The sequence below is a fragment of the Marmota marmota genome, unplaced genomic scaffold, assembly GCF_001458135.2.
Source record: "Marmota marmota marmota unplaced genomic scaffold, marMar, whole genome shotgun sequence".
NCBI classification, from domain to species: domain Eukaryota; kingdom Metazoa; phylum Chordata; class Mammalia; order Rodentia; family Sciuridae; genus Marmota; species Marmota marmota.
The window spans coordinates 25,430,666-25,450,597 of NW_026000211.1; the positions used below are offsets into that span (position 1 = coordinate 25,430,666).

A 19,932-nucleotide genomic window follows, 5' to 3' on the forward strand; every position below is an offset into this window, starting at 1 on the left:
TTTGGGGACCAGACATTCCCCATATCTCGCCTGGCATTTCAGATTCCACCATGTTTTAGTCTAAGTCAACCACCTTTTTGATTTTGTCGCATTGAGATGTCCCCAGATTTCTCTGCTTCAGTTTCCTCTATATTTATGCCCCAATTCCAATGTCCTTTAATATTACCTTTGCTTTTTTCTATCTTAAAATTCAGATGGAAGAGAACGATGTTAAAAGCCATATTTTCCAAATCAGCATCAGCCAGTTCTTGAGGAAAGGAAACTGAAACTAAGTGAGGCTGAGAGGAGAAAGGAAACTGAAACCTATGCCCTAGGAATAAAGACAGGCTGCGGTGCAGAGGTGCGCCCAGTCGGACTTAGAGGTTCAGCGGCGCCAGGTCCTGAAGTTTCCACTGGAGCTCGGCGCCAGGTCCTCTCTCCTCCACTTTCCCTCCGTTAGGCGTGCAGTTCAGTTGCTCTGTGGACGCTGCATGTTCAGGACCCGGGATTCCGGTCCCGAGTCTGGGGTCCGGGGATCCCTGTCCGAGGTGAGGAGAGAGAGGTGCTTCAGCGCCAGCTAGGAGATGGGGAGTGTCAAAGTGAAGGATGTCCCCAGGGAAGGGCTGGAGCCGAGCTGTTCCGCGGAGGGTCGAGGTCTCTTCCACTTCTGAATGGATTGGTCGGGATAGTGGCTCCGGAGTTGCAGAAGTAGGACACCCGCTGGACTTGCAGAGGCTGCATTGCACTGACTGCTGGGTCCCAGAGGCCGGGCATGGGGAGAGGCAGAGGGAAGGGTTGGGATAGTGGAGGTGAGCGCGGAGGTTTGGAGAGGTGAGCGCGGAGGTTTGGAGAAGGAAGCGAGTACAGGCATTTGAGGGGCCCTCTTCAAGGGGAATCTGGGCTCTTGAGGTACAACTAAGGGAAGTCCAATGTGATGACCTTGGGTATTGACAGCAACAAGTATGTTTCCTCCACGCAGAACCCAGGGCCTGCTCCAGGCTTTCAGAATCTCAACCTGCACTTTAATAAGGTATCCTAAATGATGCCTATGCACCCTTAAATTTCAGTGGCTTGAGACAATTTATGGCTTACCTCTTAAGGGTTAAAGGTGTTGTGTACTGCTGGGCATGGTCCCAGCATCTCTGTTGGCTGAGGCAGGCAAGAGGATCGCCATGTTTGAGGTCCTCCTGGGCAATTTAGTGAAACCCTATGTTAAAAAAAAAAAAAAAGGAAGGACTGGGGATGTACTTTAGTGATAAGGCACCCCAGGTTCAATCCCTTTAGGAGCCAAGAGGCAGGCATTACTTTTCTATTGTTGCATAATGAATTACCACATTTAGTGCCTTAAAACAATAAGAATTAATTGTTTCTGTGGATCTGAAGTCCAGGCAAAGGTTAATGGAGTCCTCTTGCCCAGTATCTCACTCAAGGGGAACTCAAGGGCTGTCCTCTCCTCCCAGGCCCTGGATTATTAACATAATTTTGTTGTTTCCTTGCTGGCGGTTGGTTGGGCTTACTCTGAACCTTTAGCTCCCACCCTCACTCAGGTCCCTGCCACTTGGCCCTCACCAAGTGGCTATGCCTTCCAAGCCTGCAAGACACTTTCTCCCTTGTCTGCCACCAAAGGGTCTATTACATAATGTAACCTAGTCATGGGAGAGGCTGTTCCATTAAGTTCACAGGCCTGCCACTCTCCAGGGGAGGAGATTATACAAGGCTTGTATGCTAAGGCGGTGGACCCCTGGAGACCATCTACACTTTCTGCCAGCCACCTCAGATCAGCTTCCCGGGGCGGGGTTTCTATCAGCCACTTCACCATTTTGCTCTAATACATGACCCACGGTTTCCTACTCTTCCCTTCTTCTTCCATTCTCTTGCCTTCCACTCCCATTTCTTCCTCTTTTCCGCTTCCTTTGTAAGATTTTTTTGAATCAGAATGCGAATACGATTCTGACAATACTGTAATTAGATGATATACTTTTAACGTTTCTTTAATTTCCTTATAATTTATTTGTTTGGATGTGTGTCCTGTAGAGATTTCCCCAGTCTTTTTGATGTCACTTAACATGGTTCTCTGTCCTCTAAATGTCTTGTAAATTCGTAGTCACTGCTATAGACTTGATCAGATTCAGGTTTGATTGGGGTGGGGGTATTGGGCCAGAGTTTTTCAGGGATGTTGAAGACACTTTTATTTTTGTCCTACTTTCACCTAAAAATACTAAGACCTGTTACTGCACTAGAAGCTGTAAAATGGTGAGATTCTACAGTTCCTCTTCTGTTTATTAGCTGGATTACCTCTCCCTGTGCTACTGCTTAGTAATCCAATGATACAGTACTTATAAGAAAGGCAGAACTTCTTGATTCTAGAAGTCATTTTTTTTTCACATATTAGCCTTAATTTCTATCTCTGGACTTCCTGTTGTGAAAGATGAGGAACTTAGCATGCATTCATCTATTCTTCTTTTTCCTAGACCTCTGATTCATTTTATTATTATTATTATTATTATATCATAAAGGTTTATTATGTTTTCCAGACTTTGTACTGTGAATCCAATTCTTGCAATTTGTTTCTATGTTGAGTCATAAGTGGAAAACCAATAAAGAGACAGTTACAAAATTATGTTTATGAACACATTATTCCCTGTCAAAACAGTCTATATATCTGGCTAGGAAATGCAGTTCTTGATTATTGAGACTACTATTTGAAATAGACCATGACAATTGAAATAGACTGAATTCAAAGTATTGTGGACTCCCTTTGCTTTATAGCTTAATTAATTTTTGTTTTACTGTTTCTTGATTATCCTCATGTCCCTCCCCATTTTCTGTACTTCCTTTACATAAAATTATCATTAAGATATATGGTTGGTGAAACTTCTGACTTAAAGTCTAGTTAATGTCATTTTGCCTTTTCAATGAATTGAATCACGATTTGGATGAAGAATTCTAGCTTCAAATTATTCCCCCATTAGAAATTTGAAAACATTGTTTTCTTTTATCAAAATATCCAGCATATTGCTTATTTTAATTTGTTCTAACTGTATGTCAGGCACTTATGGTAAGCCATTTGAATACATTAGTTCATACATTTAAATAACTTGAAAACAATCAGAGGGAAATAATATTATTGTCATTTTACAGATGATTAAATGCAAAGAAAATAAATAACTAGTCTAAATAATAGAACTATAGAGTGTGCTTGAGAACTACGATTAAAACTCAGGTCATCTGTCAATAGGATTCATGAGTTTATTCACTTCACCTATGTTTTAGAATCCATTTCTTCTCAGCTCTCTGTTTCTCTATTTTTAGAGCTCTGTAAATCTAAAGTGTAGTTTTCTTTTTTATCATTATTTCTGCTCAACACTTGGAGGAACTTTTCAACCTAAATGCCTTTTTTTATTTCATTACAGTCTAATAATATTATATTGCTTTGCAAATATTGATTAATTTTTCTGTCCACCTGTTTTAGAATCCTTTTTTTTCCTTTGTCTTTTTTTCTGGAATTACCATTCTATGCCCTTAGAACTTTTTCATCTGTCATCTGTATTCCTTAGTATTTTTTCAATTATTTTTATATCTTTTTGTCTTTTATTTCTCTCCTCTAAGAAACTTCCTGGACTTTAATCCCCTGATCACTAACTTGAGATTCCAGCAGGTTCATTTTATTGTTCTGAACATTAATTTTTTTTTGAAATTATGTTTTTAATTTTTATAAGCACTTGCTCTGTTTCTCTTTGTGATAATATTTTATTTGATAATATATTTTTTGATTCTTTGACAATACTACTTAGAAATTTTCAAAGCTCTATTCTGTTTCTTAATCACATTAGTCATCTGATTTCTTATTTTCTTTTTGCCTCTGGTGTTTGGGGATTCTAGTGTGTGTGTGTGTGTGTGTGTGTGTGTTCATTCAGCTATTTTTCTATAGTATGCCTCTTCCTGAAATGAGGGGGAGAAGTGTGGATAAGAACCATGAATTCTATACAAATGTTAAGGCATGTATGTGTTTAGTATAGAGTTTAATACAGAAGCTTTCTGGTAGGGTATGTGAGAGGAGTGTAGGCAGGCAGGCTGTGGAATCCCTTGGAATCCCTTAATTGTCAAAGTAAAGAGAGTTTTATTCTGCCACCATGGTTACTGTTAAAAAATAGTGCTGTGTCCAGAAGATACCCACATCTCATTAGAAATTATGATTATTTTTATAGAAAACTATGCTGGTCTTTTCAATTTATGTGGGTTATTTCTTCAAATATTTTCTGAGTTGTCAGGACAAAAATACTCAGTTTGTTGGGGGTGAACTATTTAATATATAAAACAATTAGGTCATTATTTTGTCCTAGCAGTTCCATTAAAAAAAAGTTCTGGAGCCACTAAGGATGCTGTGAATGTCTGGAAACTTATAAATTAGCTTATTACATCTTGCAGAATCAGACACTATCCCTTCTGATGCTCTCTTTTCTTCTGTGACATCCTCAGAGTTAATTTTCTTTTGCTTGTTCAGGTCTGACTGACTTGTCTTTTTCCTTTTGAGCTGCCTAAGACTTGGAGAATTGAAGGAAGACAGCACAGCTATGTGAAGTTAGCAAGTTTTCAGGAAAATGTCTGAAGTCCTTGCCTGGGCACAGGACCCTTAATAGTCTGATCTGTGCCTGCCTTTCCAGCCTCACCTCCAGTTGGTGCTTTGCCTTGTAGAGTGACCTGCAGAGTCTCAATCTTGTCATGCAGCTCCACATTTCTGTGTATTAGACTGGTGATGATTTGCTATCTGCAACATCTTTGCTTCCATAAAATTCTTCATCTGTCCATCATACTGCATTGTTTGATTTCATTCTCCTTAATCCCCACCAGGGTGTGAGGACCACTCTCCATACCCACTTGCCTGTGTTGCAGCGAGTACAATGCCTGGCAAAGAGTAGATAATCTATCACTCACTGAAAAAGATGGTAACTGGGTGATCAGGCGACAGTGTTTATATTCCTGTTTCCATTAAGTGTTTCCTCAATGTCCCAGCCCACAAAAGAAAAAAATTTTCTTTTTTCTTCAAACTGTTTCAATTTTAAAGTCCTATACCTTCTTTCTTTTTGATTTTTTAATATTATTTTAGTTTATCAGAGTGCATCACCACTGTATGTTCTTCTTCCTTCATGTTGTGAAAAAGAAATCTACATCTACACATTCATCTGTCAATCATCTCTCTATATTTAATGTTAACAGCCTTAACACACTGTTTGGCACATGCCTATTTTGTTTCCATGACAAGATGGGTAAGTGCATTTTCTTCTGCCTCTTTCGTAGTTCTTTATGTTATCTTTTCAGACTCTTTCACCTCTCTTCTGCTGATTATTAAATATTAGTAATCCTCAAAATTAGATTTTTGCTTCCTTCTCTTGTTCCATGAGGATATCTCCTGCTGTTCAAGCAAACTAATCTATGCCAGTGGCTCCCTTACCATTCATGACTCAATTATTCAGATCTAGCTCAGACCTTGAAATTTGACTTCTAGACCTATATATTTAATTACTTACATGACATGGCCTCTGGTAAGTCTTGAAAGTCTGCAATATCAGGTTGTCCACAAATTAACTCATAATTGTTGCTTTAAGGTTACAAGGTTTCATTACAGGGTTTCCAGATGAGGAAATGACCTATCATCCATTTCATTGCATGAGCTAGAATCCTGATTCATCCTTGATGGTCCCCTTTTCCTCTCTTCTTCATCCATTACCAAATTATGTCAAACTCACCTTCTAAATTACCTTCGAAGAAATCCACATCTTTCCAGCTTTACTAACACAAACCCCCATCAAACTACGATTACGTGAAACTATCATCATTATTGTCCTGAAGAGTAGCTTTCTCTCTTCTCTACTAACAAGAATGTTACACTCTTCTTATCTGTTCCCTGTACTGTCACCAAAGTCATCTTTGCAAAATGCAGTCATTAGAATGCCACCTGCTTAAAATATATCAGTGGCTAAACTTGTATTCTAGGATGGAGAGAAAATCCTGTATATGCCCTCGAAGGCCCTGCATGCCCTTCTATATGTCCAGAGCTGTCTAGCCCAGCGGGCCCTTCTTCACCTTCCCCACTCCATTTCCATTGGCAACTCCAAGAGCAGCTCTGTCTGTGTACCTTCATACTACAGAGTTTTTACACGTGGTGTGTTAGTGCTCCCTCTGCTTGGAATGCTACGTTCTCCTTCTTTGTTCAGTTAGTTCTTGTTTAATCCTTTGCAAACCATCTTCAGCATTACTTCTTTAGGGAAGCTTGCTCGGACCTCTTTGTTACTTTTGAGATTTTTTCCATCGTTTATAAGATTATGTGATTAATAACTATCTTTCCTGATAGTTTTTAAGCTCCTGGAGAACTAACTGCACATTGACTTGGTTCATTCTGGTATTTCCATCGACTAGTATTTTGCCTGACACATAATAGTCATTCAGAACCTATTTGTTGATAGAATAAAAATGTTCTTATTTTTCTTCTTTCTTTGCAGGTCCGCCATTTTCATTAATAATTACCTTTTAAAGGGACAAGAGGAAAGAGCATTTGGTATATATTTAATATTTGCCAGTTCAGATTGGAGACATGGCAGCAATCAGAATGGGTAATTTTTAACTTAAAATATTTATAGAATTATAAAGTATAAGCTATGCAGATTTAATGGAATTAAAGTAACTGTATCACAGTTTCTAATTTCTCAAAAACCGACTTAAAAAGGTTGGACTGAAAATAATCCACTCTCTTTGTCTTTATAGATGACACTGTGTTCTCAGAGATAATATCACAGTTCATTTTGCAACAAATGCCAGAAGCTGAGTGAGTATTTTTGTAATTATATAGAGCTGTGAAATCATATATTCCCTGCTTCTTATACATCTATTTGGCCTTATTCTTTAAAAAAATATTTAGTTTTTAGTTTTTTTAAGTGGACACAATATCTTTATTTTACATTTATATGGTGCTGAGGATCAAACCCAGTGCCTCATGTATGCTAGGTGAGCATTCTACCACTGAGCCACAACCCCAGCCGTATTCAGCTTATTCTGACCTATCTATCTATATGTATCTCAATATATACATATGTACATATGTATGTAATGTAGATGCATTATAATACATCAATAGACAGCTATATTAACTACATATATTCAGCTAATTCAGTTATGAATATTCAATAATAATGCCACCCAGTTTTGAGTCATTATTTAATTTATATGTGATTTCTGTTTTAATTCTGTGTTTTTTTTCATTTTAGCTATTCCAGTTTATTCAATGATTTTGTTGAATCTGAATTTTTTCTGATTGATGGAGATTCATTACTTATCACATGTATATTTGAGAAATCATTAAAGCCAGGACAGAATCTCCATTTTGTCTACCTGGTGGAACGCTATCTCATGGATCTTAATAGTAAAGGAGGGCAATTTTCCATAGTTTTCTTCAAGGTAATTTGACAATTGAGTTCTTTTCTATGATTTGAGTTTCCAATCCAAAATTGTTTAAATTATTTTGTACTTTTTTCTTTTATAACCAAGTAAATGTATTTTTAAAAGTTTAGAATATTTAAGGGGAGAAAAGAAAAAAATATTAGCCACAGTCTTAATATTCTCAAATCACAACACTTAACCTTATATTTTTTATTTTCAATTATGGAACTTTATTGTAAGGACACACACATTCATGAAGGTAGATGAGAAATCTCCTCATCAGTAGTCCATCTGATCTCTGGGTTGTAATTCGCCAGCTCTGAGAACTATTTCTGTCTTCAAAACTCAGCAGTAAGTTTATTTGAGCACAAAATAATATGTGTTTTTGCCCAGCAAAACCCACCAACTGTTCTTGGTTATTGTTTTCTCTATAGTAAGTACGTTTGAGAGAACCTTATTTAGTGATCTTTTTCTGATTAAAATATAATTAATAAAAATTTTACAATTTTGAATGTATAACCATATCACCCCTTCCTCATTCTTTTCCTAAAGGAAAGCTAACTACCCAAGGAGTTTGGTGTGAGTCTGTTCAATCATTTCACAACCCACATTGTTGTTATATTTTTGAACATTGCTGGTTGCCTACTAGCAATATTTTGAATGAAGAGCTAGGGTTCTGGATTAATGTATACAATTTATTTGGCTATGCAAATTTTGGTCTTTTGAGAGGAACTTTTGCTCCCTAAGGGAGGTCATAATGGGTTAAAACAGTCCTCTAGAGCAATGTGATCCATCTCAGTTCTCCATTCCAGATAATTTCTATCTATCACTGCTTTTTATATAATTTCTCTTGTCTCTTTTGCATTGAGATTGGAGAGGGAAAGATTTAGATAATGCAAAGAAAGACTGAGGTAAACCCTGAGTAAACCCTGAGTATTATTGTTTTGCTTTGCAGGGGAAGCATTTTTTAAATCTGAATTGTAATTTATGGCATATTGATATGAAGGGCAGTCAAAGTTTTAGGGTTTATTTTCAAGATTATATGACAGAACAAAACAGTTGGATTTGATTCCTGTAATGTCATTAATGGTATGTCTTCACCAACAAAAGTAGAAAAACACTACATGATCATTTTAAAATAATATACTTCATCACCTTCTCCACAGGATGCTGAGTATGCATATTTCAACTTCCCTGAACTTCTTTCTTTGAGGACCGCTTTAATTCTTCATCTTCAGAAAAATACCACCGTCAATGTTTGCACTAACATTTCTGGATGCTTATCAAATGAGTGGAAAATTTTCTTGGAAGAGAATTGCCCATATTTTCTGGTAGTCGCAGATGAAGGCCTGAACCATCTGCAAACAGATCTTTTCAACCTTCTCATCATTCAGTCCTGGTCCATGGAGGTCAACGTCGTGCTTTTCTCAGGCCAGTCATCTGATATTCTCCGACTTTATGGCTACCTTATGCCAAGCAACTATAGGAATCAGGTGTTTTTTAGGAAGGTAATTTATATCAAAAAAGCAACATTTATATTAAAAATTTCTAAATTAATTGACTCAGTTTTCTTTCCACTTCCTACTTGGGAATTATCATGGGCTTAACAGAGAAGTATAGAAAACTAATAATAATGATCATTATCATAGTAATAAATAGTATTAATACATATTGTTATTCAATAGTGCTTGGCTCTTCTCATGAATGATTTTTATTTAACTTGTTCAACAGTCCCATAAGGTAGTTGGTAGTATCATCTATATTTTATAGATGAGTAAGTAGATACTTGAATAAGTAATCTGTTCATTATTAACATTGAAAGAGTAAGAGAACAGAGTTGAAAGGACACAGTATGACTCCAGCCCCGATGTCCTTAACTACTGTGAGGCATACTGACTCCAGTTTAATAAAGGTAGAAATTGTATTAAATTGGAGGCAAAAGTTCTGTCTTTATTGCTGATATACTATTAAAATGATAGTTAATATGATGACCTCAATAAGAACACAATAGAGTGAGCTAATAAGAAAAAAAAAGGAACTGAGATAAGTTTGTTACTTCGTTGAAATTCTCAGAGTAAAAAATGTGTAGTGACTTTATAAATAAATCTTGTTTCTATTTATTTTTCACTACTTGTAGTAAATTCTGAATATGAAGTTCATTCTACAGTTGATCACAATAATTTTTGATCAATTAATTTTTTATCACTCTTTGAGAATTGTGTCAAAACCCAGGTGACTATCATAAAATGTTAAAATAGTTTATTTTGCTTTAGTTAGTATTCCTATCATCAAACTATTTCCACCTTTGGTTGCCTACTGTGAGCAGGAACAACCCTGGCATTTGTTTTTATATTGAGAGGGAGGAAGTATTGCTAATCAGTTCATTGTATTCTGTTAGAGTGATTTCTGAATCTGTTTTAACAGTGTCCTGCAAACCTTCTGGCCAATCTCTCTTTAAGGACACTTTTTTAATTAGAGGATTTTATTCATGGTAAAATGATTTATCTCCTAATTTTTTGGAATTTAAAGAGGTATTTAATCAATCAATTGTGGACACCTTAAATAGAATTAGGAACTCAATAAAATGCATTTTATTAATCCAATTGAGGAGCACTTGAAATATTAGTAATGGCAGTTTCGAGGATGATGTGTACCTGTGGAGAGGTTATGCTATTTGCTATTCATTTAATGCAACATGTTTTATTACAATATATATGTTTTAAATAGGTAGTTATGTTTGAAATTTTGTCATAATAAAGTACATTCCATTAAATGCGCATGATGATTTTTTGAGGGGTGTTGGAAATGTTCTAAAATTAGCTTGTGATGACTGTTGCACTATTTGGTAAATTTGCTAAAAGCCTTGAATTGGACATTTAAAATGAATGAGTTTTATGTTATTTTATTTATACCTTAATGAAATTATTGAAAAATATAATGCATTATTTTCCTAGGAAAGATAAAATAGTGCTCTTTGGCAAGCTTACAAAACATTGCTGACCATCTGCAATTATGTTAGTACAGTTTCTATTTTTACTGAAAATATATTATAACATAATTATACCTTAAGTATCTGATTTTCTGTAGTTGGAAAATAATTATATATTTGATTTATGGCAATTTATCTGACTTTCCTCTGTCTTGCAGAATTCGGGGAGCATTTTCAAGACTTACAAAACCCTGCTTAAACAATTGGAAAAATGCAGAGTTTTAGCCTTAGAACCTCTTTTGGGAAATTTAAAATGGGAAAAGATGATGAAAGAGGTAATGAAACTTTAAATTTTTTATTTGAACTGATTTTTTAATTATAAAAAAGCTTAAAAATATGTAGATTTTTCATAATTCCCCCCCCCCACCTTTCCCTGATGCTAATTTCTTTCTTTCTTTTTTTTTTGGGGGGGGGGGTGCTGGGGATTGAACCCAGGGCCTTGCGCATGCCCTGCCCTGATGTTAATTTCTAATGTAGCCATGTGCATTAATCAAAACCAGGAAATTAATATTGGGATGGTACTGTTAACTAAGTTTCAGACCTTATTTGAGTTTCACTAATTTTTGTGACTAATATACTTTTTCTGATTTAGAATTGTATATAGGATACCCCATTTACTTAATTGCTATGTCTTCCCGGTCCCTTCCAGTCTGTAATCATTCTCAGAGTTTCCTTATCTTTCATGACCTTGACAGTTTTGAAGAGTATTGATGTTGTGTTTAAAATATACTTCAGTTTGGGCTTGCCTGATGTCCTTTACTGTTTGGAATGAGGTTATGCATTTTTAGCAAGAATGTCACTGAATAATTCTGTGCTCTTAGTGCATCATAGCAGAGCTCATGATGTTGGTGTGTCTTAATATTGGCTAAGTTGCTTGGTGCCTTGAGAGCTTTTTCCTGGTGAGAAATTATTATTTTCCCTTTAGAGTTCATAAATATTTTCAGTAATATTCTTTGTGACAATGCAAATTATATTTTTTCTTACACTTTTTCTAACTAATTCTAGCCACCATCAGTGAAACTTTTGTGCAGTTATTTTGGATATTTTTGCCTAATGCTGATTTTCTATTTCACTCTTTGCTATGCTCCATAACTGGAATTCTATTTCAAGAGAGCAGTCCTAATTCTGCAATTTGTTTGTTTATTTGGTTAATTATGTCAATGTAGACTAATGGGTATTTATTTTATAAGATAAAATTCAGTATTATAAAAGTCAGTTGACTTCATTTGTCATGCACTTAAAAATATTTAATGTTACTTTTATTAATCTTTTTGGGGGAGATTTTCTTAGATTTTAAGTCATCGATAGAATTCCTTATACAAAGGAAGGAGAAAGTTGTCTAAGATTTCTCATATTTATATTTTCCACATTCTTATTCATGATCCATTGGAGTTTATTCTTGTGTGTAGTGTGAGATGTGGATATAATTTTTGAGTTTTTCAAATGACTACTCTGTGCTTTTTGTTAAAAAGGTGTCTTTCTCCAAATTATTTGAGATGAAACCTGTTTGTATACTAAATTTCTTTATGTATTTGTAATAATACTGAACTTTACACTCTATTCCACTATTTAGTTGCAAATTCTATGCTCTTTTGATTATAAAGACTTTGTGGTATTTTTAACGTCTCATTGGGCTAGGTTTTCCACTTAAATGTAAGTTTTTCATTGTAAGTTTTTCTCTTACAATGGTCTCAAAACTATTCTTGCATGTTTATTTCTCCATGCGAAATTTTGTTCTCAACTTGTTTATGTCAAAAAATAACTATTGATATTTTTATTGGATGGTATTAAATTTATAAATTCAATTGGGAGAGAATTGGCATTTTTATAATGATGAGTTGTTCCAGGCAAGCAGAAGGAATATATTAACGTTTCTGGAAGTCAACTTTTGTCTCTTTCAGAATTTGAAAAATTTCTTCATATACATTGTATATAATTCTTGTTAATTTCTTCCTAAGTAGGTGATCTTTTTTGTTGCCATTGTAAGTGGAATTTTCTCTGTCATTATGTTCTCTACTTTTTTTCTTGTTTATGCTTATGAAACCTGTTGGTTTTTATGTGTGAATTTTACTCTAAGTTTCATCAAATTCTTTATTTTGACTTTTTATTTTTTTGGTACTGGGGATTGAACTCAAGAGCACTCGACCACTGAGCCACATCCCCAGCCTATTTTGTATTTTATTTAGTGACAGGGTCTCACTGAGTTGCTTAGTACCTTACTTTTGCTGAGGCTGGCTTTGAACTCTCGATCCTCCTGTCTCAGCCTCCTGAGCCACTGGGATTACAGATGTGTGCCACCATGCGTGGGAAATTATTTTATTTTGTTTTTTGTTTAGTTTTTATCATTGATTTTATGGGGTTTCCCATATCATATAATCTGTGAAAAGACAGAAATAATTTTGTTTTTTCTTTCTCCATTCTTATGCCTCGAATTGCTTTCTTCAGTCTGATTGGATTAGTTAATGAATATAGTGTATAATAGCAGAGATAGTGAGCATCTTTGTCTTATTCCTGGTTTTAGTGGAAATGTCTTTAGTGTTTCTCATTAAACAGGACTAAGATTATCTATCTATCTATCTATCTATCTGATCTATGATGTTAAAAATTTAGCCCTAAGCTTCTATTTTTGAGTATTTTTATCATAAATGAATATGTGTTGAAAGTGCAGATATAATCATAACTTTTTCTCTTACTTTATTAGTACTCTACGTGATATTAATAAATTTCCTTACATTGAAGCAACTTGGCATTCCTGGTATAAATACTATTTAGTCATGATGTATCACTTTCTTAATGTGGTATTGGATTCTGTTCACTGATACTTTGTTTAGAATTTTTGCACTGGTATATCTGAGGGATACTTTTCTGTAATTGTCTATTTTTATGTTGTCAGTGTTTTATATGCATCATAAAAAGAATGTTTTTCTTTTTTTAACAGTCTGAAATTATTTATAGATCTTTGGAATTATTTGGTTCTTAAACATATGATAGAGTTGTGTTGGATTATCATTGAAAATAATAGCTCTGTGAATCGTTTTGTTTTTTAGTGTCTGAAATTATTTCATCTGTCATTTCCACAATCTCCTCTAAAAATTTTTAATTCATATTTTATGTCATTTGATTGTTTTCTTAACTCTCATCAATGCTGCTTATTACATTTTTAATTGTGGCTGTTCTCCTTTGAGCATGTTGAATACATTCTTTATTTCAGGGTAGCTTTACATTTTCTAAGATTATTTTGCTGAATTAACCTATTTAATTTGTTCATTTTTCTCTCTCTTTCAATTCTGTCCCTAATTTGTCAGTTGCTGAATCAAGATCATTTTCATATCATAAAACACTTATTTTAGTTAACCTTATTTAGATTATAGACTTAGATTGCTTGTGCTTTATGGTGGTTGTTATTTTTTGGTATTGATAATGACATTTCCCTTAGTTAATTTATGTCAGATTTTGTATCAGTTAATTTATGTTGGAATTTTGAGTTTTGCAAGAGTTCTCCACTCCATTTTCATTATATTGATTTCATGATATTTTCATTCATCAGGTATTTGAAAACTGGATTTTTACAAATAACTCTTTGATGAACATCTTGGTGCATAGATCTTGGTGCACAGTTTGGATTATTTGGATTATTAGGCTAGATCCCTAGAACTTGGATAGCCAATCAGAAAGTATTAACAATTTAATGATAATTACATGTATTACCAAATACCCTTGCATTAAGCCTGTATCTATTCATACTCTCATTAACAAAGTATAAGAGAAACGATACCTTACATGATTTCCTGCCTATTAACCTTAAAATGTACTTTGTTAACTTGAAAGTAAAATACACTAATTATTTTTGTATTATTAAAAAAACTAAATATTTTTATATTTGTATAATATCTATATTTCATTAGAGAATTATAGACTTATTAAAGGCTTGGACATTTTCTTATTGATTTACAGATTCTCTTTACATATTTCTAAAAAATTATTTTAATTATTCTTATGTTAGTTATGTATGACAGCAGAATGCAATTCAATTCATATTACACAAATAGAACACAATTTTTCCTGTCTCTGGTTGAACACAAAGTAGAGTCATACTATTCGTGTTTTCATACTATTCGTGTTTTCATACATGTTCTTAGGGTAATAATGTCCATCTCATTCCACCATCTTTCCAACCCCCATGTGTCCTCCCTTCCCTTTGCCCTGTCTAAAGTTCATCTATTCCTCCCACGCTCCCCTCTCCATCCCTATTATGAATCAGCATCCTTATATCAGAGAAGACATTCAACCTTTGGTTTTGGGGGATTAGTCAACTTCACTTAGCATTATATTCTCCAACTCCATTCATTTACTTGCAAATGCCATAATTTTATTCTCTTTTAATGCTGAGTAATATTCCATTGTGTATATATACCACATTTTCTTTATGAATTCATCTACTGAAGAGCATCTGGGTTGGTTCCACAGTTTAACTATTGTGAATTGTGCTGCTATAAACATTGATGTGGCTGTGTCCCTGTAGTATGTAGTAGTCCTTTGGGTATAAACCAAGGAGTGGGGTACCTGGGTAAAATGGTGGTTCCATTCCCAGTTTTCAAAGAAATCTCCATACTCCTTTCCAAAATGGCTGCATATTTCCACATTTCCAGTGAATTTCATGCAGTCCCACCAGCAGTGTATGAGTGTGCCCTTTTCCCCACATCCTCGCCAACACTTACTGTTGTTTGTATTCTTAATAGCTGCCATTCTGACTGGAGTGAGATGAAATCTTAAAGTGGTTTTGATTTGCATTTATCTAATTGCTAGAGATGTTAAACATTTTTCTTCTATATTTATTGATTGATTGTATATCATCTTCTGAGAAGTGTCTGTCCCATTTATTGATTGGGTTATTTCCTTTTTTGGTGTTAAAATTTTGAGTTCTTTATATATCCTAGAGTTTAGAGTTCTATCTAATGTGGATGTGGTAAAAATTTGCTCCCATTCTGTAGGCTCTCTCTTTACCTCACTAATTATTTTTTTTGCTGAGAATAAGCTGTTGAGTTTGAATCCATCCCATTTATTGATTCTTGATTTTAATTCTTGCGCTACAGAAGTCTTATTAAGGAATTCAGGGGCCTAATCTGATGTGATGGAGATTTAGTTCTACTTTTTCTTCTATTAGGTGCAGGGTCTCTAGTTTAGTTTCTAGGTCCTTGATCCACTTTGAGTTGAGTTTTGTGAATGGTGAGGGATAGGAGTGTAATTTCATTTTGTTGCATATGGATTCCCAGTTTTCCAGCACCATTTGTTGAAGAGACTGTCTTTTCTCCAATATATGTTTTGGTGCCTTTATCTAGTGTGTGATAACTGTATATCTGTGGGTTTATCTCTGTGTCCTCTATTCTGTACCATTGGTCTACAAGTCTTTTTGGGTGCCTATATCATGCTGTTTTTGTTACTATAGCTCTGGAGTATAGTTTAATGTCTGATATAGTGAAGCCACCTGCTTTATTCTTCTTGCTAAAGATTGCTTTAACTATTCTGGGTCTATTATTTTTCCAGATGAATTTCATGTCTGCCTTTCCTATTTATTTTTTTATTAATTATTTTTTAGTTGTAGGACACATTACTTTTATTTTATTCATTTATATGGTGCTGAGGATCGAACCCAGTGCCCCTGTGTGCAAAGAAAGCACAATACCACTGAGTCACAACCCCAGGCCCTGCTTTTTCTATTTATATGAGGAATGTCATTGGGATTTTGATTGGAATTGCATTAAATCTGTATAGTGCTTTTGGTAGTATGGTCAGTTTGACAATATTAATTCTGTCTGTCCAAGAACAAGGGAGATCTTTTCATCTTCTAAGGTCTTCTGTAATTTCTCTTTGTAGTTCACTATGTAGATCTTTCACTTCTTTCATTAAGTTGATTCCCAAGTAATTTATCACTGATATACAGAAATGCTTTTGATTTATGGGTGATGATTTTATGTCCCGCTATTTTGCTGAATTCATTTATTAGTTCTAGAAGTTTTCTGGTGGAATTTTTTTGGGTCTTCTAGGTATAGAATCATATCATCAGCAAATAGTGCCAATTTGTGTTCTTTTTTTCCCTTTTTGTATCTCTTTAATTTCTTTCATCTAATTGCTCTGGCTAGTGTTTCAAGAACTATGTTAAATAAAAGTGGTGAAAGAGGGCATCCCTGTCTTGTTCCAGTTTTTAGAGAGAATGCTTTCAATTTTTCTCCATTTAAAATGATGTTGTCCTGGAGCTTAGCATAGACAGCTTAATAATGTTGAGATAAGTACCTGTTACCTCTAGTTTTTCTAGTGTTTTGAACATTAAGGGGTCCTGTGTTTTGTCAAATGCTTTTTTTCTGCATCTATTGGGATTATCATATTACCATTATCTCTGAGTCTTTTGATGTGATGAATTACGTTTATTGATTTCCACATGTTGACCCAAACTTGCATCCCTGGGATAAACTCCACTTGATTGTGGTGCACTATCTTTTTGATATGTTTTTGTGTTTGATTTGCCAGAATTTTATTGAGAATTTTTGCTTCTAAGTTCTTTAGAGATATTGGTCTGAAGTTTTCTTTCTTTAATGTGTCTTTGCCTAGTTTTGGAATCAGGGTAATATTGGCCTCATAGAATGAGTTTGGAAGTGTTCCCTCTTTTTCTATTCATGAAATAATTTGAGGAGTATTGGTATTAGTTCTTCTTTAAAAATCTTGTAGAAATCAGCTGTGTATCCATCCAGTCCTGGGCTTTTCTTGGTTGGTAGGCTTCTGATGGCATCTTCTATTTCATTACTTGAAACTGATCTGTTTAAATCATGTATATCATTCAGGTTCAGTTTTGGCAAATAATGTGATGCTAGAAATTTGTTGATATCCTCAGTATTTTCTATTTTATTGGAGTATAAATTTTCAAAATCATTTCTATTTTTTTCTGTGTTTCTGTAGTGTTTGTCATGATGTTTCCTTTTTCATGATGGATGTTAGTAATTTGAGTTTTCTCTCTCCTTCTCTTCATTAGCATGGTTAAAAGTTTATCAATTTTATTTATTTTTTTCAAAAAACCAACCTTTTGTTTTGTCATCTTTTTTTTTCAATTGTTTCTTTTGTTTTAATTTCATTGACTTCAGCTCTAATTTTAATTATTTCCTGTCTTCACCTGTTTTTGGTGTTGATTTGTTCTTCTTTTCTAGGGCTTTGAGATGTAATGTTAGGTCATTTATTTGTTGACTTTTTCTTCTTTTAAGGAATGAACTTCATGCAAAGAACTTTCCTATTAGTATCCTTCATAGTGTCCCAGAGATTTTGATATCTTGTACCTGTGTTCTCATTAACCTCTAAGAATTTTGTAATCTCCTCCTTGATGTCTTTTGCAACCCATTTTTCATTCATTCAATGGCATATTATTTAATCTCCAGGTGTTGGAATAGCTTTTATTTTTTATGTTAACACTGATTTCTAATTTCATTCCATTATGACCTGATAGAATGTAGGGGAATATCTCTACTTTTTTGTATTTGCTAAGAGTTGCTTTGTGGCATTATTTATGGTGTATTTTAGGGAAGGATCCATGTGCTGCTGAGAAGAAGTGTATTCGCTTGTTGAAAGATGAAATATTCTATATATTTCAGATAAATCTAAGTTATTGATTGTTTTATTGAGTTTTATAGTTCTTTGTTCGGATTTTGCTTGGAAGATCTATCCAGTGGTAAGAGGTGTGTTAAAGTCACCCAGAATTATTGTGTTGTGGTCTATTTGACTCTTGAACTTGACAAGAGTTTTTTTGGTGACTGTAGATGCTCCATTGTTTGGAGGCATATATATTTATAATAGTTATGTCTTTTGATGTATGATTCCCTTGAGCAGTATGAAATGTCCTTCTTTATCCCTTTTGATAAATTTTGGCTTGAGTCTACTTTATTTGATATGAGGATGGAAACCCCTGCTTATTTCTGCAGTCTAAGTGAGTGGTATGTTTTTTCCCAATCTTTCGCCTTTAGTCTGTGAATGTCTTTTTGTATGAGTCTCTTGGAGGCAGCATATTGTTGGGTATTGTTTTTTAAATCCAATCTGCCAGTCTATGTCTTTTGATTGGTGAGTTCAGGCCATTAACATTCAGGGTTATTATTGAGACTTGATTTGTATTTCCAGCCATTCTTGTTTATTTTTTGGTATTTAACTGACTTGGTTTCTTCTTTGATTAGTTATTCCTTTAGTGTAATCCCTCCCTCTGCTGATTTTCATCATTGTTTTTCACTTTCTCTTGTTGGAATGTTTTGCTGAGGATGTTCTGTAGTGCAGGCTGTCTAGCTATAAATTCTTTTAACTTTTGTTTATCATGGAAGGTTTTTATTTCATCATTAAAATCTAAAACTTAATTTTGCTGGATATAAGATTCTTGGTTGACATCCATTTCCTTTCAGAGCTAGGCATATGTTGTTCCAGGATCTTCTAGCTTTCAGGGTCTGGGTTTAAAATTCTGCAGATATCTTAATTGTTTTCCCTCTATATGTAATGTGTTTCTTCTCTCTTATTCTGAATGCTAGACATTTTCATTATAATGTGCCTTGGTGTGGATCTGTTGTGATTTTGTACATCTGGTGTCCTGTAAGCCTCTTGTATTTGGTTTTCCAATTCATTCTTCATATTTGGAAAATTTTCTGATATTATTTCATTGAATAGTTTGCTATTTCTTTTGGTTTGAAAGTCTGTGTCTTCCTTTATCCCAATAACTCTTAAATTTTGTCTTATATTTCTTGAATGTTCTGCTCATGGTTTCTTAACATCTTCACTGTGATCTACATTCTTTTTGAGATTATATATTTTGTCTTCATTGTCTGAAGTCCTGTCTTCCAAGTGGTCTAATCTGTTGGTGATGCTTTCTATTGAGCTTTTAATTTGGTTTATTATTTCTTTCATTTCAAGGATTTCTGTTTTTTTTTTCAGAACCTCCATCTCCTTATTGAAGTAATCTTTCGCTTCCTGTATTTGCTTATGTAGCTCTTTATCAAAATGACATTTTGCTTCCTGTTTTTGTTCTCTTATATCATCCTTTAATTCACAGAACATTTTAATTATGTACATCCTGAACTTTGTCATTTCTTGTGTTTTGCTGGCCATGGATCTTAATAATGTAGTATCTTGATTTGTTTGGGGCACTTTTTCTCTTGTTTTTTTTTTTTTCAAGTTGTTTGTGTGTCTTTCCTTCTAGCACTGAGGATCTGCAGCATTACCCTTTTTTTAAATTTTATTTTATTTATTTATTTTTTTTTTAAATTTTTTATTGTGGGTTGTTCAAAACATTACAAATTTCTTGACATATCATATTCGACACTTTGATTCAAGTGGGTTATGAACTCCCACCTTCACCCCATACACAGATTGCAGAATCACATCAGTTACACATCCATTGATTTACAAATTGCCATCCTAGTGTCTGTTGTGCTCCGCTGCCTTTCCCATCCTCCACCCTCCCCCCTCCCCACCTCTCCCCTCCCCTAAATCTGTGCTGTTTTAAACCACTGAGT

General features: G+C 34.4%; 1 protein-coding gene across 5 annotated transcripts in view; it reads left to right on the forward strand.

Annotated features, from left to right (window-relative positions):
- The first annotated feature begins 293 nt into the window (after window positions 1–293).
- Ddx60 (DExD/H-box helicase 60) overlaps window positions 294–19,932 on the forward strand; it is a 99,618-nt gene continuing 79,979 nt past the window's right edge. For 2 of the 5 annotated variants that reach the window (XM_048791711.1, XM_015486230.2), the window contains exons 1-6: window positions 294–527; window positions 6,480–6,590; window positions 6,742–6,802; window positions 7,242–7,431; window positions 8,580–8,921; window positions 10,561–10,677. In XM_048791711.1, coding sequence (XP_048647668.1) covers window positions 6,572–6,590; window positions 6,742–6,802; window positions 7,242–7,431; window positions 8,580–8,921; window positions 10,561–10,677 — 729 coding nt within the window. In that variant the 5' untranslated portion in view covers window positions 294–527; window positions 6,480–6,571. Of the gene's footprint in view, window positions 528–6,479; window positions 6,591–6,741; window positions 6,803–7,241; window positions 7,432–8,579; window positions 8,922–10,560; window positions 10,678–19,932 lie in introns of those variants that run through there. The other 3 variants (XM_015486229.2, XM_048791710.1, XM_048791712.1) reach the window with 2 other exon arrangements.